General features: G+C 39.8%; 3 protein-coding genes across 6 annotated transcripts; all 3 read left to right on the top strand.

Annotated features, from left to right (window-relative positions):
• Nucleotides 1-115: 115 nt before the first annotated feature.
• LOC124309853 (uncharacterized) lies at nucleotides 116-2,971 on the top strand. 4 transcript variants are annotated; one of them, XM_046773567.1, is made up of 8 exons: nucleotides 146-213; nucleotides 510-641; nucleotides 1,025-1,282; nucleotides 1,453-1,640; nucleotides 1,778-1,820; nucleotides 2,032-2,199; nucleotides 2,400-2,529; nucleotides 2,632-2,969. In XM_046773567.1, exons 3-8 carry the CDS (start codon nucleotides 1,034-1,036, stop codon nucleotides 2,676-2,678), a joined length of 825 nt encoding a protein of 274 aa, XP_046629523.1. In that variant the 5' UTR covers nucleotides 146-213; nucleotides 510-641; nucleotides 1,025-1,033; the 3' UTR covers nucleotides 2,679-2,969. The 4 variants fall into 4 exon arrangements, with proteins under 4 accessions (XP_046629527.1, XP_046629519.1, XP_046629523.1 ...); XM_046773571.1 differs by lacking the exon at nucleotides 510-641 and having other exon boundaries at nucleotides 116-213; nucleotides 2,400-2,561; nucleotides 2,632-2,971; XM_046773563.1 differs by lacking the exon at nucleotides 510-641 and having other exon boundaries at nucleotides 116-213; nucleotides 2,632-2,966.
• Nucleotides 2,972-3,782: 811 nt separating this feature from the next.
• On the top strand, nucleotides 3,783-7,354 carry LOC124309893 (aquaporin-11). The gene is made up of 5 exons (XM_046773572.1): nucleotides 3,783-4,047; nucleotides 4,805-4,992; nucleotides 5,713-5,987; nucleotides 6,066-6,204; nucleotides 6,394-7,354. Exons 2-5 carry the CDS (start codon nucleotides 4,812-4,814, stop codon nucleotides 6,588-6,590), a joined length of 792 nt encoding a protein of 263 aa, XP_046629528.1. The 5' UTR covers nucleotides 3,783-4,047; nucleotides 4,805-4,811; the 3' UTR covers nucleotides 6,591-7,354.
• Nucleotides 7,355-8,737: 1,383 nt separating this feature from the next.
• LOC124309646 (1-phosphatidylinositol 4,5-bisphosphate phosphodiesterase-like) lies at nucleotides 8,738-15,835 on the top strand. Its single transcript, XM_046773496.1, has 20 exons — nucleotides 8,738-9,091; nucleotides 9,512-9,571; nucleotides 9,698-9,838; nucleotides 10,071-10,150; nucleotides 10,244-10,379; nucleotides 10,458-10,558; nucleotides 10,637-10,803; nucleotides 10,893-11,103; nucleotides 11,184-11,442; nucleotides 11,709-11,891; nucleotides 12,694-12,865; nucleotides 12,984-13,141; nucleotides 13,264-13,467; nucleotides 13,628-13,826; nucleotides 13,955-14,125; nucleotides 14,227-14,370; nucleotides 14,610-14,787; nucleotides 14,930-15,133; nucleotides 15,201-15,447; nucleotides 15,595-15,835. The coding sequence occupies exons 1-20, from the start codon at nucleotides 8,921-8,923 to the stop codon at nucleotides 15,661-15,663; spliced, it is 3,255 nt and encodes a 1,084-aa protein (XP_046629452.1). The 5' UTR covers nucleotides 8,738-8,920; the 3' UTR covers nucleotides 15,664-15,835.
• The last annotated feature ends 6,705 nt before the right edge of the window (nucleotides 15,836-22,540 follow it).

Below are 22,540 nucleotides of genomic sequence, written 5' to 3'. Positions count from 1 at the left end.
TCTTATACCTAGACATGCCTTTTCGTTGCTGAGATTGCCCAAACGGGACGACAAGTCTCTCAATCTGTAGGTTTTGTATTGGTGGTACTTATGCCTATTGCGTCACGGTCCTTCAGTCAATCGTCGCGTTAATATCGTCATACATTTACCATCGTGTGAAGGGGTGCTGGTAGGATTTTGGAAGCTTGAAAAATTGTTCATTACAACTTTAAGGTATGCGTTATTATTCTCTAAAGGTGTATCTCTAAATAGTGCTTAGCAATCGAAACAATGTTGAGTTATTGACATTGATAATTGTAAAATAAAATAGAATACGTTGACCATTACCTTAGAACTAAAAAGCAAGTTCGTGATCACGTGTGGCTTCAGCCAATATTAACGAACATGCGGCCACTAACAATAATATTTATTTTTTGATGTCATTTTTGATTCGTTCGGAAAAATATTGTACAATAATTCAAGCATAGCCATTTCTCACATCTAAATGTTCGGCGTGTGTGTTTACGTAGATAGCGTAGGTCAGTTGTAGGATAGATTTGTCTATTATACGCTTCTGAAAAAAGTGATTGTAAACAAAACGGGTGAATTCAAACGTGCCGCAAAGCCCACATAGCCGCTGCTCACGTTGTCGGATTTGGGAGATATGTTTTTCTTCGACCCACAGTTATATTTCAATTTTGAAGATTGTTAGAAAATTTCTACGCTTTCCCATCCCTTGTATTACAAAAAACTTAAGCGTTAAGCGAAATACATTTCTTCAAACTTGAAAAAAAATACAGTGTGTTGCGAATCTTTTGAATAAGTATTAAAGTTACGTGAATCCCTGAACCGTAAAAACCTGAATCACAAAAATTATTTCTTTCCTATGTAAGTACTCGATCACTCTCCACGTATCAACAATAATTTTTGCTACGCATATGTTACATTAACAGCGACATAGTACGAGGATTGTTTCTGAATTTGAAATTGGTATGTATGAGAAGTGCAGAAAAAAGCAATCACATACGATTTTTTATTACAAAAGTTTCGAAAAATGGAGTATGGAAGAAAGGAATCGCCAAAACAGACTAGCGGATTACAAACGGATAGTTTAAAATCTACTTCTGGTCCCAACCTTACATTCGTACAGAAGCCCATTGATAATCCTCAGACTTGCATTGTTCAACGCCAGATTAATGGAAACACAGCAAAGATGCTGGTTGTTTTGCCGAATCGACAGCAAAGATTAATTACTTTTGACATACCTAACGAAGAATGTACCGTACAGGATCTATTGGAGCAGGTAACTTATACTATGTGTAATTTTCAACATTTCTAAAACATTGATAAAATAGGCTATAGACTAAAATTTTTTATTATAAAAAATCAGTGGTAATTGATTATAATTTTTATCATAGTGAATTTTACGGGACTTTTAAAATTCAGAATTATAATTACACATTTTTTTTTCAGGCAAACATCTCGTTCGGTCCGGACACTGATGTTTCTTTGGTGACGGACCAAACGTTTCAAATAAACTTTGTGGTCGAAATTGGCCAAGGCCCATTTTCGGGTTCTGATGAGGGTAGTGAACAAAGTAACACTAATCTATTTCTGGATGAAATGGATACAAGCCTTGGAGAATTTACAACTTTTCTCAGGTGAGTACTCATTAAACCTCACCCTGTTTAGGGGCTCAATTTTGCAATTTAACTTTTACTCTATCGTTAGACAGCATGCGTTTTTGAATGAATTCTATGTCATCAGCCACTAACTCAAATTTTTCAATATTTTACAGTCCGACGAAGAAGAGCGGTAACTATTCGCTGACACAGCAGGCCGTAAGTCGAATTCATTAATCAGCCCCCGGAGTTTCCGAAAACGTTCCATTTGAAATGATAAATAGGTTCAGTCGCAAGATTGTGATATAGCTGTATTTATAATATTCATAACGAACAGGATATTTCGGAGACATAGTTAGACTACCTTTTACCATCCAACTAATAACCTTAGACCGCGTTATGATTATTGATATTTATAATAATATTCAAGGCACCCAAATACCTGGATGGAGAGCTGGCTTTCCACAAATGTGGTGAAATAAAATCGACGAATGTGAACTACTTCCAACGTGAGGAAACAGAACTTTCCAATGATTGCAAAAATGTTCCGGCAATGATGGCTGTTGACGCAATAAAGAAGAAGATGCTTCTGCTTAATGTGAGGACAAATAACATGAGTTTCTTTTAAATTCTGATGTACTTCTCGACTGATTGCTTTGCCACTAACTAAAATACAGTTAATTAATAACATAAAATGCGTATTCTAAAATTATCCCTCCATTTAATAAGCCTTTTGAAACTACCCAGGAGGTATTCATAAAATTTTCCGTTAATGAGTTACTTTATTTATGGTTTCAGAATTACTATAATAAAAGCCTCATCGACCACCGCCGATCGGCCAAAATGTACCGTGATAGATCAACACCATTATATGGAAGAAGACTTTATCACCTATCATCGACCGGCGAAGCGTTCTCCACAAAGCCAAGTAGGCTAGAGATACTAGATATTTAGATACGTGTTAGTGTTTGATTGTTGCGCAAATACTTGTTTGAAAATGAAATTACTGATGTTGAAAAATTTGTTGCAGTCCCATCAACTTACGATGAAGAAAGTAGTCTGACAACGAAAAATTAAATCGCATGGACTAGATCATGACTACGTACGTAATATTGTTCGTATGAAACTAGCATCTTTACACAAATTGCCTAGGTAATATTCTCATTTATCTAAGTATGACAAGGTCGTTGATACTGTCACAATCCAAGAAAACTATAATAATTAATTTTAATGGATTAATTGTCTTTTCTTTTTGTCGTCACTTTCAAGATTAAATAAAGTGTCGGTCAACTGTTATACCATTTAATGCGCACAATTTGTTCCAACCTTTAGTTCCTCCACTGAAATATTATATACCAGAGTAGATTTCAGTCAGCATTTTATACGCAGTATTTTCAACACGAAAAACTCGATAAGAAGAAAATCAGAAAACTGCACACGATTACGATGAATGTGTTGTGTTATTTTTTTCACATGTTTTTCTTATACGTACGCGAAAAAATTGCAAACTAAAGAAGCGTGTACTTGTAGTTACTAAATTATTAATAAAGAAACAAAGTCAAATACATTTCTTAGAATTTGGACTTCTGCACCCTGTTACTTGATATTTGATGGCCGTTAATCAGTCGAGAAATTTCTTCACTCATTTCCTTATAAAATTTAAATAAACGAATTAACTATGCCCAAGATCAGCGGATTTATTCTAAACCTCACCGCTGACGCATTACAAGTGCGTTATTATATGCGTCTGTATCTGGCTGATGATAATCTTTAGTATTCTCTCCTCACGACGTCTACACTTAATTCTACACACGTGTAGATAATACTCTGGCCAATGAAACTATGAGCTCGTTCAATCACTTGCTACATGAGTTCAATCACTCCGGTTTGTACCGCGCGTTATCATGTAATGTAAATGTTTACGAGGAGGCTCTGTTGGAGTCAAATTTGACCTGCAGTAATTTTTAAATAAATTCGAATCGCCGCAAATCTCGCGCGAGTTCAATGGCATCGGATAAGAGTGCAGCCGTGAAATTATCCGGGACAATTAGAACTGGTGCATTCAAATTTAAATCGACGATCAAAAACAGTGTGTGTTGGGTCATGCAGAGATACACACGCATCTGCACAACTTCCTCACGTTGGGTGAGACGAGGAAAACTATTTAAAGCTTCAAGGTATATATTTGCTAGTTTTAAATAGTGTTCAAGCGCTGCTCTATTCCAAGCGGTCCAAAGAACTTGTTAGATATGTTATTCGATAAATTCGGCGACACAGTTTTCCTCGATAAAATTGAAAGGAAGCCGAATGTTCCGATGTACTAAGACTGCCAATTACAATTGGAATTCAGCGGTGCAGTGAGCGGCGATTACTAGACGACGAACACATTTTTACGAACCTTCGCGCATCGTTTGAATAAACATACAACAGCTGATCTCGTTCTGCGGTAAGTCTGACGTGCAACGAATATAATATTATAGCAGTGACCGTTTATTAACTACAACGGCTGCAAATAAGGCCATGAAAACAACGTGCACAAGTATGCAGTGGCACGCTTCGAATACTTGCATGTGTGATGTAGTTCGTTTATGGGAAAGTCTAAATGTACCGTAGATTTTGAATATACTTCAGGTTTTACGTAATATCTTCAGAGCATTGTGAAGTGATAACCCATACAACAGTCAATATTTTACCGAACGTACAAAACAAATGTTCAATGTATGTACAAAATGTTTCAGATATTCGATATGTGTATGACATGTTAGTTCAATATACAAGGGCATGTTTACCTTCGCATACTTCGACATATGTCGAATGAATGTACTTTTAAATATGTATCCATAAAGTAATATTTCATAAGCACAGTTGAAATTGTACTAAAGATGTATTATTTAACGAATTATTCTCCGTTACTAGTTAATTTCATTTCAATACGTAGTAATTGAATACGTGTCATTGCTTGCCATCGAATTGGTACGAGAAGTGCTTTGGTTAACGGTGAAGTATTCAATTGAAATATTTGACGCGTACATCAGTCTTATTGCACGTCGTCTTTAGCATACAGTAATCAGTGAACCCACAAGTCAAACGACGATTAGGTGAAGTTCTAGATTGTAAGGTGTGGCGATTGTCAAACTCATAGTTTCATAGGCATAAAAAGAATTCAGTGATCAAATTTCATTCGAATTGAATTGAAATTTCAGTTAAAAAATGGAAGTCGCATCACTAGCGTTGGCGATATCGACCCTTTACATCGTTGTTACAAGCCTGATAGCATATTGGGCGAGAAGATACGTCGAATACTACGTGAAGGAACCCCTCGTCAAGTCTTTGTTTCTGGAAGGAATTGCGACCGCTGAACTTTGCGGAGCGTGCTTCGAGCTTATTATCGGTAAGCCATGCGTAGCTGCTAATGCCTGGTAGCCTGGCTGCAGTTTCGACTGCGTATCCGGTCCAATTTCCATCGCGATCCCGTAAGTAATTCGACACGTGACGTGTATGCACAGTGGCATAATTCGGTAATTCATCTTGACACAGCTGGGAATTTGTCGGTCATGTTTAACAGAGACCTTGTGGATCGCGTGGTCGTTCAATGAAACGGATTGGATTGATGCGTCGCATAATTCTCCGTTTCTGATTAATTGAACGGTACCAAGCCTCAGATTTTAATGATCTTCGATATTTCACTTCGATGTTTTTGTCCTCTGAAGTCGTAAACAAGTCGTTTCTCGAAGCATCAATTATTGCAGAATATCAGGCCGGGAAAAACATTGTTGTAAGAAATGGATGAGATTCGCGTGAATTAGTATTCCGGAAAATTTTTCGTTTTTTGTGAAGACGGGTAACTTTTGTCACGGCCAACGACAGACGATGCATGCTAAACAGTTGTCATTAGCATTTGGAGCTTGCAACGATTCTACTTATTTTCGACGTGCCCCTCTATATTCAAATGAAGGTGGTGATGGAGGAAGATTACAATGTTACGTATTTGTTGGTGAAAAATCGCGCCTTCCTGTTAACCCGCTTCCCGTTCAGTAATCGTATTTTTTGACGTGTCCCGTGTTTCCCATACTTATAAATTATACGGAGGTATTTCTTATCGAACATACAGTGGCCGAAAACTGGGGGGTGTCAGTGTACGCGATTTACTTGTTCCTTCTGACGATCTGGTGGTCGATGAACTGGGGCGACGCCTCGGCTTGTCCTTATACTCACATCGAGGAAGTCATCGAAGGGAAGAAAAGTTTGCGAGTAGCTTTCCTCCTGATATGGGCTGAGCTTGTTGGTGGATTGGTCGTCTTTAGGTACATTCAGCTGCTCTGGGCCCTGGAAATAGTTCCGACGCACAAGGATAAGGCTTTCGAAGATTGCACAACGGATTTGCAGGTACGCAGTGTCTTCACTCCGCTATTGCCAGACAACCGATAAAAACATTTCTGCATAGTTACACCGATTCTTTTACAGGTACCCATAATTTACGGGGCGTTTGTTGAGTGCGTTGCAACGTGCATTTACCGCGTCGTTTCCCGCGGTCTGGGTGAACTGAATCCAAGGTTCAGCACTATCATCGATTCCTTTATCGGGACTTCCCTGGTTGTGGCCGGTGAGTTGGTGTCGTCTAACAAGTTGTGCACTTTGCATGCGTACAGATTATATTGCCTGTATGTGAAAAACGGAGAACAGAGATAACTGGTAATGGATTGACGAGAAGTTTGCGATACATCGTGCGCGTCGCAAATTTTTTACGAACGAAGTTTCCTAGATTACTGAATGCTTGAAATGAATTTTTCAGCCTTTAATTACTCCGGAGGCTACTTCAATCCGGCTCTCGCAACCTCGTTGAAATATGGCTGTTTGGGCACATCCTTCATGGAACATGTGATCGTTTACTGGGTCGGAGCATGTGCTGGATCTGTTGCTTCCATCGCTGTCTACAAGCTGTCAGTAATTCAGAACTTCGTTGAGCAGCAAAAAGAGAAAATGTTATGATACCTGGGAAATTTTGGAGTAATTAATAATTGTGCTACGTTGGGCACAGCTGTCGATCAATTGGATTTAGTTGAATTTCAATTTTCACCTATATTCAATGAAATAGAAAATTTATCATTACATTTTTTTTTCTTTAGATGTCGATGAAGCTCGATAGATCAAATAATTTACGACGCAAAGCGGTAATAAAAAAACGGCAGAGAAAATGTTTTTTACATTGATAAGATAATCAGGCTCAAAAAATGTCGAAAATCGAAGTTGTATAAAATTGTGTATGACCGTTGCCGATGCTTAGGCGCTTCTACTAGCCAATAATTCAAGAGCGAGAGTGATATCTGTTTTACTAACCGAAGGTAAGACGTACCTGGCACAATCTTTCAATTAGAAATAATTTATCCGTATTAGTTATGTTAGTTTTGATGATTATAGCTGGTATCCAATAGCGCCCATTTATGAAATACAGGTATTAATTGCATATTTGCAAGAAATTCCGGAGTTATATTTCGAAAGGCATTCTATCTATAGTTTCGCAGCTTCTTATATGTACTGACAATGAGTGACAGTCCATTACGAGTGCCTTGCATCCTAAGTGTATTATGATTTATGATTCAAAGATATGACGGGTATCCGTCTTTCACGCGCGATTGATATGAATAGGTTACAGACGAACACTTAATAAATCTCCGACAGTAACCAATAAGTTTTGTACAGGCATTCGACTACTTTTACGGTTGCATCAGTACAATAAATGCTTTACACCATTATTACGTTATTGTTCCCTCACGATATTGATAAAAAAACTTCTGATCAATGCCTGATCAATATTTGTAAAAGCTATTCTTTGGCCTTTTAATTATAATTGTCCAGCGCCGTAACGATTCATACTTTTTTTGGCTTTGCAATATTCCGCGTAAAAGTGTTACGAAGATTTTATTACTCTCTAGCAGTGTACCTTCACGGTGATTACTTTCGAGGACTGTCTGCTGGAGACCTACTTGAGTGCAGACTTCGTAATTTCTCATCGTCTGTAAGTTCAAGAATGTAACTGAGGTCATATTGGAAAAGAAAGAAAAAAAAAAGGTTGTTTTATTATCAAGGAATTCCCCGAAATTCGTTTGTCTCCATGCAGCACGTCAAATGACTAACTGGATTGCATTGTAATTTGTCAGACGGCTGCAGCTAGGTACATTAGTGGTCACCGAGCAGTATCTGGCGCAAGTGGATCTAAATTTGGAATTGATTAATGACTATGCGATGCCAAGATTTATTCATTACGCTCGCAAACTGAAACAGGATCTCTTAACTCGGTGCTGCAGGCTAATCTTCGCGGAAATTTACTTACGAAAAGTTGACGGGGAACCACAGCTGTACTACCTACAGGGAGCTGAATTTTAAACAATTGAGAAACTTTTCAATTTGTATTCTTTAATGAGCTACTATAAGGACGACTGAAAGTTGGCTTAGCTTTTTGCTCCCATGAGCTACTCCGCCGACAAAATTCAAACGTGTACTCCTACTTTTGGAAACATCCAATTCGGGCTAAACTTAAAATAATTTGAATACTCACAGGTGTTTATAATTGAAATATGTATAATTAAACGCGATGGCTTAATTGTTTCTGAGCTTACTGCCGGATATAGAGGAATTAAGGGGAGGTAAATTTAGTTCTGAACTTATATTCTCGTGTTCTTATTACCGAGGTAGGTGTCAGGGTATTTTAATTTTAAATATCGTATCGCTATTTTCCATTGAACATCACATAAACAAACATCAGATACAGAGTAAAATTGAAAAGGGCGATCTCAATTGCCGAGTTTAGAGTTGAACCGACTGCTCAGCCAATCAATTACGACGACTTAAGGTTTCCCTCTCCCTCTTCCCTTTTGAGGTATCACTTGGCTTTAGGTTGGCGCAGGTTCGGAAACAATGCGAAGGAAACGTATGTAAGGCTGTTTTTGCAACTTTAGAAGGTGTATTTGGGCTCTCGTAGTAGATAAAACTTATCGCGCGTCGCCACACGTTAGCCCTGAAGCCGGAAATGGAAGGAGTGGGAGGAAAACCCGCGCGTTGCTCTCTAGAATCTAGTTTAAACCGGGGAATTCGATTAGGCTAATTGCATTATGTGAAAATCCGAGTTAGTTCGACGGGTGCAGGCAACAAAGAGAGTTTCCACCATAATGTCACTCGCGCATTTCTGTCCCGGCATTATTCAGTTTCGGAATTAGTTCAGATCCGAAATACGCGTTAAGCGTATTTCCCCGTAAGTCCTTGATTTCGTTTGCATTCGGTCGATAAAAAGATACAGATTTCAACCCGACGCGAAAGAGATAATGACGAAAAAGTTTGAGTTCAATTGGCAAATCGAAGTTCCCGAGCTCCTCAGAAATGGGTCAACTTTCGACAGATGGTTCGAGGACAAGGAGAACACTGAATACGAGCCCGATTGTGTGTTCAAAGTTGACGAATACGGCTTCTTCATTTACTGGAAAAGCGATGGGAAGGTATTCGATTAAGAGTTCATCTTCAGATTCTAATTATCTATTTCACCTTCGATTCGTTATCGCCCAACCTCGTACAACAGTTCGCTTATCAATTTCACAAAAAAAAAAAAGAAAAAACTTACTGTTTTCGACGTTTCTATCCGAGATCAAGCAGCATCTGTTTGAATTCCCATCGTTCAAAGAAACTGCCTTTCTCGTAGTTTCCTTTGTGGCAAGCGTTGAGGTAGTTTCTTATATGCGTCACCGATGACATACCTCGTTAAGTGCTACTCCTGCGTTTCCCGTGACTTTCGCTCTGCGAAAAGAAGGGGGTATTTGTCAAAGCCATGGAATTTGAGACCTCCGATGGAATTGGGATGATGTACAAGGCAAACAGAATTCGAAGATTCCATAAACCGACTGACGTTGGGATATTTTCAGGACGGTGACGTTATTGAGTTGGCCCAAGTGAGTGACATAAGGTACGGAGGGACGCCCAAGGTAAGCTATTCGAGGTTCCGGATGCCGGACGGCCTCGGGAGGATTCTCCCAAATATTTTCATCGTTCTGCGGGTCTGGAAATATTTGGTATAGAACACCGTTCAAGATTTTGCAAATTTTTTCAAGGATCCCAAACTGTGCAACAAACTCGGCAAACACGGTACTGCAGAACAACTCGACGAGAAGAGTTTAACGATATGTTCGGGAACGGATTACACGAATATTCACTATCAGCACGTAGTTTGTCCGGACGCACAAACGGCCAAGGTATTTTCAAAACATCTAGAACACACGTGTTACCTCCCCCCATGGAACTCTTGTCCCCTCAATCTCGAAATCTTGAAGATCGGCGATACTGTATCCACGTTATATGAGGGTATAAGCCAATGGGGTCAAACTGAAAATATTTCCATCAAAGAATTCGCCTCCCTGCGTAAAGGCACTTGATCAGTGAATCGAAGAATAAAAAATTTGTTTTATCCACCTTTATCGTTACCAGGACTGGCAAAGTGGGCTGCGGTTAATCACGCATAATACGAAGGCCAGCAACGTCTGTCCCAGAACGCAGTTGATGAAGCAGTAAGTGGTAATCACCTTGTTATAATACCGCGAGAAATCACCACGTACCGCTAACGCCTTCAAGGATAAAAGCCCGGTTAATTATCGTTACAGTTGGAAAAGAATGAGTTTTTCTGTTGATCCGAAGGGAAAGGTGCCCGTTAAAGTTATTTCGAAAACCTTCGCCTCGGGGAAAACTGAAAAACTGGTTTACCAAGCGTTGGCTGATCTGGGATTACCGAGTGGAAAGGTAAGTACTCTTATTGTTAGTCTCCTCAGTCCGCACGATAACTATTAATATACTTACACCTAACGCAATTTGTTACAGAGCGATAAGATCGAGCCGGAAGCTTTCACATTTGATAAATTCTACGCCCTGTATCACAAAATTTGTCCGCGAAATGACATCGAGGAACTCTTTCAGTCGATGTGAGTATCGAATTGTATTTGCAATGAGGTCAAGTTATTGCGAAGTGTGTAAGGATCCTGTAACATAATTGTCATCAGCACCAAGGGAAAAGCGGAAACCATCAATCTAGAACAGTTAATTAACTTTATGAACGAGAAGCAAAGGGACCCAAGACTCAATGAAATTCTCTATCCATTATACGACGATAAGCGATGCATAGAGATAATCAACGACTATGAGCAAGACGATAAAGCGAAATCAGAGAGTAGGTTGTCCCTTGTATTAATAACGGAACTTTGCAGACAAAACGCGAGAGCTTTCAATCGTACGTACAATCTTACCTTTATTCTTCAGAAAAGTTGACTAAAGATGGCTTCATCCGCTATCTCATGTCCGACGAGAACGCGCCGGTGTTTCTGGACAAGCTGGAAGAATGGATGGAAATGGATCAGCCGCTTTCTCATTACTACATCAATTCAAGCCACAACACTTACCTGAGCGGACGTCAAATCGGTGGAAAAAGCACTGTGGAGATGTACCGTCAAGTGCTTTTGGCTGGCTGCAGGTAAATAACGATGTAGCCGCTTTTGAACCATCCTGTATAACCGTGGGTGGTTCACGTTTTGAATTTTCCTTCACGTGCAGATGTGTCGAGCTGGACTGCTGGGACGGCAAGGGTGAGGACGAGGAGCCCATCATTACTCACGGCAAGGCCATGTGCACAGACATCCTCTTTAAGGACGTGATTTATGCTCTGAGAGACACGGCCTTTGTGACTTCTGATTATCCCATAATACTCAGTTTCGAGAACCACTGTTGTCTGAAGCAGCAATACAAATTGGCCAAATACTGTGACGAAATACTCGGGGACTTGTTGCTGAAGGAACCGCTGAAGGATTATCCTGTAAGATATACCGAGTTTACGAGTCTCCTCAAACTGCTCAGTGAGCTTGTCAATTCTGAAATGGTTTGGTAAGGAGGTAGTATTTTTGATGAATGCCGGATACATAACTTGGGGAAAATTGCCACGGCCTTGCTTCTTGATATCGCGCTTTGATCTCGTACTTATAAAGCGATGAATAAATATTATCTACTCACTAATTTGTCAAGGCACAAGGTTTTCCTGTGAAAAGAGCCAATTATACACATGGCAATTCAAATCTATTTCAGCTGGAACCTGGTTCTCCGCTTCCACCCCCGTGCGCTTTGAAGCGGAAGATTCTCATAAAAAATAAGCGCTTAAAACCGGAAGTTGAAAAAGTCGAGCTCGAATTATTCCGGTCCGGGCAATTCGAGGCTAAGGACGAAGTCGTGGAGGACGCAAGTGCTCCAGCCGTAGCTGAGCCACCGAAGGTATACCTAGTCGACATTGAACACAATTCTGTAGTGGTTGAGGTGAAATGTTCGCCTTCAGTGCTCTTTTTTCGTCACGGAGCAGAATATTTTCATTGCAAAAAGCAGATGTTAATTTATATCGCAATCCTGGTTTAATGTCCGTTTGCACATGCATTGTCGCTGCGATTCGGTGAATTTTGCAGTCGACGTGCACTTGTGTATGTAGCGCTGAAACGTGAAGCTACTACGAAGACACCTCGTTTATCGTGTGAAATACCAAAAATAGGTTCTTTGCAAAAGCTCGCACATTTTAATTTTAGATGTAACGCAGGGTTAGCGGAATAAACCTTCTTTGAATATTGTTTTACTATCTTCTTCAAGTTGCCAGTCTCGTTATTATACTCTACGTAACCTTTCGGCCCCTTTAATAAGCCGACGATCACTTTGCTTACTCGAAAGTTGGCTTAACCTGATAAACAATTTCACTTCACTAATTCCGTGTCGTTTTCACAGTGACGTGTGTTTTCCTTTTTCCACGAGAACGTTGGCAGTTGTTTTTACAAGCGGTATCCGCCTCGGGAGGTTGAAAATAAATCGCTTTGGTAGTACCTTCATGCGTACGGGTACCAGTAAAAGAATTCACAGCAGATGTGTGAAAAAAATGTTCAGGTCCAGGTGCCTGGTGAACGTTGGAATAACTTCACTTCGCCGCGCTAAGGATGATTGACTTCCAAACAATTTTACTATACCAAACTGACACCGCCATTGATCTTCTCTCCGAGATAATAGCCTTTGATATTCTGATATTATCCTGTTCCAGGAGGAAGTTCCCGCGGATCCCGCAGCCGCTGGTCCCCCGGGAGAGGGAGGCGCTGAAGGGGAAGCTCCTCCGATTCAATACAGCGGAAGTACAATGGCCTGCCATCCCTGGCTTTCTTCGATGATCAACTACGCTCAACCCATCAAATTTCAGAGCTTTGAAACGGCAGAGAGTGAGTCAGGCGGACAGTTTCTCAGAATACGATTGGTGTCCCATTCCGTGATATTGATTGATGCCGCTTACGCTCGTACGAATTTTCTTGAACAACTGAGGCTGATAATTGATTTCAGAGAAAAACATCCACCACAACATGTCCTCATTTTCCGAGACCGCCGCTCTTAATTACCTCAAGACTTCGTCCGTGGAGTTTGTTAATTACAACAAAAGGCAGATGAGTCGAATTTATCCAAAGGGAACGAGAGCAGACTCGTCCAATTACATGCCGCAGGTACAAATTTGGCCTGATATTTTTCTTTCTTTGATGCACCGAAAATGTACTTTGTTCTACAGTCTGTATTATATCAATTGACACGGACGTTGGGAGGAGATGAAGAAAGTTGGTTGTTACAGGTCTTTTGGAATGCTGGATGCCAAATGGTAGCTTTGAATTTTCAAACACCCGACTTACCGATGCAGTTGAACCAGGGAAAGTTCGAGTACAATGGAACTACGGGATACCTTTTGAAGCCGGACTTCATGCGGAGACCAGACAGGAGTTTTGATCCCTTTGCTGAGGGTGTGGACGGCGTTATCACCGCTCAGTGCGCCGTGCAAGTGTGTATTCAACGAAGCGCCTGTCTGAAACATAAGAACCCCGGTTTAGTCTTTATCCTACTGCAATCACAGCAAAAGCGGTTTTCAAATGTCGGAAGGTCTTTCATCCGGCACATTTTAACCCAAAGCGACATTGAAATACTTTGATCTCCGTCAACAGGTGATTGCCGGACAGTTCTTATCCGACAAGAAGGTAGGCACTTACGTAGAGGTGGATATGTACGGTTTGCCAGCCGATACTATCAGGAAGGAATTCAGGACCAGGATGGTACCGGCGAACGGATTGAACCCGGTGTACAACGAAGAGCCGTTCCTCTTTAGGAAAGTTGTTCTCCCCGACTTAGCGGTGCTGAGAATTGGTTGGTTACTAAGCTCTCGTCGGTCGCTGTGAACATTGATGAACCGTGTTAACTTCTCGGAATTCGATATCTTTTCGATTTCCTATGGATAGTCTAGTCTGGCATGTGAATTGTTTGGCAACTTGCAGGGGTATACGAGGAAAGTGGAAAGTTACTCGGGCAGAGGATCCTACCACTTGACGGTCTTCAAGCTGGCTACAGACATATTTCACTGAAGACTGAAGCCAACTTCCCAATGGCGTTGCCCATGCTCTTCATCAACATCGAGCTCAAAATCTACGTACCTGATGGGTTCGAGGGTGAGTTCCGGTTGTATTTATTTAATTACACATTGTTCGCTGCTATTCGACCGTATGATTTAACAAGCTACTCGCACTAATTGAATCCTTCGCGTGTTTAGATTTTATGGCAGCTCTGTCGGACCCTGGAGCTTTCAACAAGGGCGCGGAGAAGCGGGATGAGGCGATGAAGGGGTTGGGTATCGAGCAGTCTGACTCAAAAGCGGAGGCGGAAAAGAAGAAGAAAGAGGAAGAGGCAAAAAAGGGTTTGTTCCGTTTTGTTTTCTCCCTTACAATGTTGGTAACGTCTCAATGTTCGCCTCTGGTTATACAAATTCATTTCTGGCAAAAAGTTCACTCAGTGTGTTTTAGCGAGGGAGTATATTTGGTTTGAAATTGCTGAAGTGTAATCCTAAATTTACTCAATGTCTACCGAATTCGGTCCCTTTCTTTACGGAGTGCGGATGGCCGGTTTCAAGGAAACTCTAATAATTATTATCCACAGTGGAGTTCAAACTCGATCCAATTACTATGGAGTCGTTGAAGCACGAGAAAGGATTCTCGAAGACCGGAAAGAAGCAGCAAAAGGAATTGGATACGATGCGGAAGAAACACTTGAAGGAGAGACAGACGATGCAAAAAAATCATTGCAGTGCTATTGAGAAGCTGGTTAAGGGCAAGGAGTGAGTGATTGATATAGGACAATGACTGCATTCCGTTGTTATCAATATTTGAACACATTAAGGCCTTTGTCGTAAACGTCGCGACGGAAATTTTCATCCCGATAATTTTTCCCTGCAACCTGATCGATCGATTAATTTTTAGCAAGGCGGCTCTGACCCAAGATGCTAACGTGAAGAAAGTTGTCAACGAGCAGACCGCTCAGTGGTCAGCGATGGTGGAAAGACAGAGAAAGGAGGAATGGGAACTTCTCAAGACTCACGCCCAGAATTCACGCGAAGAATTGAAGAAACTAATCGAAGTTGTACAAGCAACGCAGAACAAACAGCTCCAAGTCAAACAGGACAAGTAAGTATCCCTTATATTTGTTGATTTTATCTGGAGACGGATATGATTCACGTTCACTCAAATGCAGAGACATCAAAGAGATGAATGCAAATCAGGCGAAAGTCTCGGTAGAAACAATGAAAGAAGTGATGAACGACAAAGCGCTGAAGACTAAAGGAGACAAGGACAGACGACTGAGAGAAAAGAAGCAGAACAATACGAAAAAGTTTATGGAGGAAAGGAAAACCGTGCAGATTAAGCAAGGGCGAGAAAAAGAAAAGCTGAAAGTTACCCATGAAAAACAAGTCACTGAATTGGACAAAGACATTGATTTGGTAAGTAGCATCTCGGCTCAAAAGTCCTGAAATACTTTTGAAATCTCGTTATCAGACCACAATCAGGCATATTGTCGCTCTGTTCTCCAATTTGTTTCCTCCCCTTGAATTTTCTTTTTAAACAGGTGTTTTCTTATTATATTTCAGACCGTCGAGTTGTACAAGAACGAACAAATCGAGTTCGACGTATCATCTAAGACGGAATTTTACGTGTAGATAAACTGCGGAAACGTATTGTATTGTATTTAAATTTCAGATGTTGATAGAAATTGAGCTATTGGTGGAAAATTATACAACACACCTTAACGTTAATTATTTCAATTGAGAATCGCAGTAGAGATATATCGCAGAATTGTACATAAGGAAAATAAAGAAGTTTGAACGATCACTTTTCCATTATGATAGCAAATTATTCTTTTTTCCTAACGCGAACCAAGGAAGACCGCAATGTAAATTTCTTTACAAGTCGAGGTAGAAGATTTGAGAAAAGCCGCTTCTTTCGTCATTGCCCGCATATAATGTACACCGGCGCAAGTGTAATCGAGTGTATGAAGTTGAAATGGCTTACTTCTGGAAAACACACAGATTTTCGAGTGTCAGATTACGACGGGCAGGTAATACAGTCACGTCAGAATCGCGGGTGACTTTCAATTTCACTGAGCATGGTTGCCAGGTGACGTCACTCAGACGGAGAGGATTCTACTTGAGACAAGGGGGTGAAAATTCGCGCTATTCGCGTCAACCTGATACGTGACACACACGCACCGAAATTTGACTCAAATTCTTTGTATAATTCGCTCGTAATCGTTATAAATATCATTTTATGTACCAGTTGAATTTTCGTTGTTACGAAGCTCTAGCGATTTCTAAAGAGTTCTTTATTACAAAGGAAAATAAAAAAAAAAAAAAAAATCAATACCAAACGCTGATGTAAGAAGCTTGTAAATTGATTATCCTGCCATTCACCGGGAATTCTCCTCACGCACACAAATTTTACCGGGTCGTGTGAATCGACGGGTTCATTAATGATTCCAAGCAAGCAATGTCTGCGGTAGCGTCTATGAAACCGATGCGTAGCACAACAGCAGAGCTTAATTTGAGTGACACGTGAATGGTATCATACGTACAGAGAAGGGACGTAACATTTGTGCTCGCCCACCGCATGTAAACGTGAGGTAAAGACGCGTCCTTCTCCAAGCCTCGGATTACTCTCGGAAACATCCCTCCAAGTTTTTTCTCCTCTCCCCCATCATTGTTTGGAAATGAGACTATTTCCGTTCTCGAAAAACAGACAAAAACACGGGCACATCTTCATTGAATTATCATAATGACTTCGCTGAAGTGAAATGATGGTCGGATGTCTGTAGGACAAAAATATGAATATATTTCTTAAATTCCTGCCGAAAAACCTCGAGAGTCAAAGCTCCAGGTTTCCAAGCTTAAGCTTCGTCGTGAATGTCGCGTTATTTGTACATAATTCCGAGGGGTTTATTTACCCCGGGGAAAAAACCCGGGGGTATTTACCCTGTCAGACTGTATTCATTAATTCAGTCAGTAAAAATAGTAACTCCGTAACCCGGAGCTGGTCGGAAATACTTGCGTATTTACGTGATAACAATAACAGTAAGGGTGCGCCTTCAGCCTTGTCTGGGAGAGAAAATACCTAGCAGTTTCCTACGCTGGGCTAACAATAATTGACAACGGAATGAAATAAGATTGGATGGGCGGAGGCGAGAGATGGGTCCAAGATTGATCAGAAAGAAGTTCTCAGGTGAAAGTATGTGCGGCGCGTATTTTATTGTCCGATTTTTTACCACCCGTTGATTCTGGCACGACATTTCCGTTTGATCGGCAAAGCCCGTTAGAATTACAGAATGAACGGAGTCGAATGGAGACCGTTTCTGGGGACGGCTGAATAATAGTGAAATAAGACTCGGTGAAAATACCGCGATATTCAATTCTCGTTGTGAGTGCATATCGTTCGAGACGATAAACGTAGGAATGTCGTGTTTCAAATATTCGGCAAAATTATTTATGAAAAATCCATCGTCGACAAACGAAACCCTGATTCTTTAGCAATTTTCTCAGCCAATCGAATCTGAGGGATAATTAAATTTGCTATTTTAGGAGCTCCAGATTTTTAAAATCCAATAATGCAGAAGAATGTTGTTTACGTGAAATGTAAGAAAATTTTTGAACCCTAGTTGAAGATGGAGATTTTATGACAGTAGAGGTGGAGAGGATGTTGGACCTCAGTCAAATACGGTAAATCGTATTTTACAATTTTTTCTTTCTCTGGGTAATGAAATCTCTTCAAACTTTGGGAAATGACAGGTCTTATGGTCGTGCTTGTGGGTAGATTAATAATATTTTGGCAAATTGACGGAAACACTGATGTATTCGTAGCTAGTTTTTACTCGATTTAAGGTTACGACTCGCTATTGCAGCTGAATCCATTGAGTATTTTTTGTATTTTATCATGAATTTCGAAAACTATTCTCAGCCAACTCGCAAGCACAATCGTAAGCTCTATGATTTGCCGAAGTTTGAAGAGATTTCATTACCCAAGAAAGTAAGAATGTGAAATACGATTTTCTGTACTTGACGGAGATCCGATATCCTCTTAAAAATTATACGAATTCAAACAATTCAAGTACTACATTTACGACAATGAAGATATCTGCTTATCTGCGATTTTGAAGTTTGGCAATTTGTGGCTTTCAAACTATGGCCATGGGAGATAATTGTACATGAATTTTTTTTGTCCGTTTTTCGATTCTCTACAACCAGATTTAAACATTATTTCTTTCGACACATATAGAGCGCGATTCTACGACTTCAATTCTTTGGCATGCGCCTCCGTCTCACCTCAATATATTTGAATGACCCATACATACCTCGATACGTATACTTATTATACGACCATAGAATTGAAGAACTCCAATTGTACGGAATCGGATAAGAAATAGAAAAGTTCAGTAACAAGGTATAAATTGCCAAACTTTAAATTTGCAGATATATAGATATCTTCATGGTCATAATATATTTTCTGATAGTGATCTCGTAATATAAAACAAAACTTTTGAGTACCATCGAATGAGGCATTTATTTGATATACATCATTATTAACTCGGATCTTCGTTGTTATAAGGCCTCCATCTTCTGCCAGGGCTGAACTTTTTTGTCACATTTTACTAGATTTTATTAGATCTTAGAAACGATCGTTTTTGAAATAGCAAATTTAATCACATATTGGAGGGAATTGGTAACAAAAATTGTTAAAAAATTAGGGGTCTTATTTTGGACTGGAGCTATTACATAATATATTTCAGCAGATCTGCAATGTGACTTTCCGATATTGATCGCCACCTTGTGGAATGCCTCGCGTACATGTTTCTGAAAAATCGGTTTGAAATCTGACCGGTTATTTAACCGATGGCGAGAAATTATTATCATACTTTTTTAGGAATCCACGCCCTCCAAGCTTTTAAAGTCCTTACACTTTCTGACGTGTCTACCAAATACTTAATTAAAATAATGATCGAAAAAGTAATCACCTGTCGCTGCGAGCGGCTGTTGAATCAAAACGCGTTATCGACGATGGACGAACAATAAATTTATTTTTTACAAGTGCTATTATTCGATTTAATGTTGTAATTTGCGGATTTGATTGCGTATAATCCCATGGATGAAGCAGATCTCTCTTCTATTTTTCTGAATTTGTATGAGAATATATTTTTTACTCGTTATTTATTTCAATTTTAACTGGGCACAAGCGAAGCCTGGGAAAATATGTAAAACCTGAGTCTGACATGCGCATTGATGGTTTACGTAATCTTTTTTACAGCTTGTTCTCTTCTGTCCGGTTGTATAATTTTCTCCTCGTTTTTCTCACAGCAAAAAAGTTCCATCCGACGAAGATGAGATTGAAGCGGTGGTTAAGCTGTTTACAGAAACGTCCGCCAGATTGAGAGCAAGAAATGACATTCCCCCAAATAATCATGGTTCCCCAAAATTCATTTTATCGTTCCTACGCACCTTATACATCACCAATCGGACAACATTATTATAACAATAAGCGACGAACGCACAATTCAGACGCAGAAGTTCAGGTAGACACATTTTACACACGTTTTCATTAAATAACCGAAATGTATTCTTCGTGTTTGGACGGTTAAATTACTTTTCCTAAACGACAATAAATTCCCCCATTCTCTGGTGTGAAATTGTAGCCCAGGTAAAAGCTCGTAAAAGCTCGTAAAAAGCCCTTAACGTTGCTCTGACAGGTGTAGGTATTTCTCCGAATAGAAATCAATAATTTACACTGTTGCGTCTGCAAACAACTGAAATATTCAGTTTATCGTTTCAGCTAGATTATATCCGGCCGCGTTTACTTTTTGTTAATTCAATCTTGGCTAGATAAACGGGGTAAAATGTGTACGCCAAAAAAATGCTGTTCATAACTTATACAGAGTGTTAGTGTTAATTCTGATCAGATTTCTAGCGTGTTTCAGGGCTACCAAGACAAGCATTTTGAGGTAAGATACCCATGGTCGGAAACTCATTCTAATGGCTGTGGAGGGCTTTGAAGGATTTTGTACCACGCGCTTGTTCGTAGTGTAATAAATCAGCTGTGATCACTTTGGACGAATCGTTTTATTCAGAATCAGCCATGGAGAACAGTACAAAGTTCTTGTATGAAGTCAACAAAACGATAAACTTGGCAATAAGAAAATAACAAAACGATTTCCGATGCTTATAAACAGAATTCGAAAAAGTCAAAGGTGGTGGATTATTTGAACACCGTCTGGGAAGGATCCGTTTCAAGACGTGAAATTCTACATATTCGAAACTACAAAAAAAAGTTTTGTTACATTTTTCAATGCCTGTCGTTTTTTTTCAAAGCTTATCATTTTCAAAGAACCTTGTACCGTTGTCTGCAGCTGTTGTGAATAAAATGTTGAGTCCGAAGTGATCACATCTGATTCCTTACCTTACACTTTTAATTAACATTAACACCCTGTATAAGTATCTCTATTTAAATTCTCTATTGGAGTTGAGCGTATATTTTTCCACCAGAATGCGCTTTCCATTATTTTTTGTCTTCTACGCAGCACGGGGTAACTAAAGTGAAGTGGATCCGGTTGTGTGTACAGAGACAAATCTCGCAGTTCTTTGCGAACGGGATTTATCTTGATCCCTATCGATTCGCAACCACTCACTGTCGTCTTTCCCGTCACAAAAAAAGTTAGATTGTCGCCGAAACTGAGCTACGGATCGAAGGTAATCAGTAATGCCAACCGGATGATGAGTCACGTATAATTAACAGGGTTTTGGGCTCGATTCCTAAAATATTCGTACCTGTACAGCATCTTCTGTTCGTAAAAACCAAGCAAGGCTGGAAGATGGGTTTATATGTATAAACCTGCGCAAGGACACCCAATGGACACGCGACGGAGGAACGAGCAACAGAAAAATGGCGGTGAAGTAATCGTATATTCCAATGAACAGGAGCTGTCGCTGTAGCTTTCAGGAAATAATGTCCGACCGAGGTTTCCCGAAAGCAGTTTTTGTACGTGGGCTTGGATCTCGCACGAGGGTGATAAATCTGATGTACTAACAAGAAGTTGACGAAAGTACCTGTACTGTTGTATTTTTTATTTAATACCGCGTGATTATACAGTCCTGTGAGAACGATTTTTAATTACTTAGTCTTCGGGATAACCGCGGAGCTTTTTTTAACTCAGCGAAAGTACAAAAATAAAAAATTACAAGAATCATGAACGAATAGCTCACTTCACTTGGAAAACTGTTCTTTTTTTTCAACAAATTCACTGAAATATTTTTTCATACATTTTGAAACGATTTGAAATGAAGCATCGATAACTAAGCTTGTCTTTACAATCTGTGTATCTTCTGTTTTTGAATTTTTCAAGACATCTTCGCAGGTTATAACCCCAATAATAATTTGACTAATACTCAGTGAACTAGTATCTCGCAATGAAATCAATCAAAAGTATCCATTTTTGGTTGGAGAAAGGCTGAAGAGTTTTTGCTTAGCGAGATTAGAATATTTAACATGTGATTAATGACTCCGAATACCTTATGACTGAGAGAAACCAAGCTTGTAAGTACATGCAAAGAAGGTTCTAACTTGAGTTTAGAATTTTTTGTCGGCGTTTGAGTATTTGCGATTTACCAATAAATATCTCACAGCATTGCCATCGCTTTACAATAGGGCTGCGTTATGAAGATGGGAGAGCTCTTCCATCCACGGCGTGCAAGTAAAATTAAATATTCAATCAATACAACGAAGATCTTTTCATACTGCAAGATATTTCAGAGATTTACTATACGTGTACTTCCGTTCTGTTTGAGGATTACAAACGTCCACCCTGAAAATGAAACCTCTCTCGTGTTTGCCTCCGCAATTAAGAGTCAAGTGAAATTTTTAATTTTGTCGTTACGTACTTACATGATCTCACTTTCCGAATTCCATAATAAGCTCTCATTCATTGATTTATTTATTTTAAATAAGACTCTCTTCCTTTCAAGTACCCGTGAGACGAGCGGTTCGTTGACTCAAACGTCTAGAAAAAATACCCGAGGTGAAAAGCCTGACTGTTATTGCACTATACCGGGAGCACTTTGATGCGACCGTTATGAGGAAACATTTTAAACTTGATATATTTTTTCAAAGCATACGGTTAGCCTCAGAGATTGCTTTCGCGGTGTCTCAAGTAGGTCACTCGCGAATCTTATGCTCGTAAATCTATTCAAGGATTCCGGACTTCAGGATTCAGATTTGTCGAATAAGCAGGAGAGAAAGGAAGGAACCAACAAAATAAGCCACGCGAAAAGTATAAAAAGTATCTGTATAGGTGCCTATATGTATACTGATGCGATTCTAGGCAGAGGGGAAAATTTTCGATTTTGCCGAAGCGAGAAACACGATATACAGGGACAGTGACTTACCGAAATCCACTTTGACCCTTTCTTTATTCTGGGCAGAGCTCCCCCATTCATTGAATGAAAAGTAGTAAATCTGATTTGTCATTGTCACCTGGTATCGGGTATTGAATTTCTCCTGTTT

This window comes from Neodiprion virginianus, chromosome 1, assembly GCF_021901495.1.
Source record: "Neodiprion virginianus isolate iyNeoVirg1 chromosome 1, iyNeoVirg1.1, whole genome shotgun sequence".
NCBI classification, from domain to species: domain Eukaryota; kingdom Metazoa; phylum Arthropoda; class Insecta; order Hymenoptera; family Diprionidae; genus Neodiprion; species Neodiprion virginianus.
This window is presented reverse-complemented; position numbering and strand designations above follow the sequence as displayed.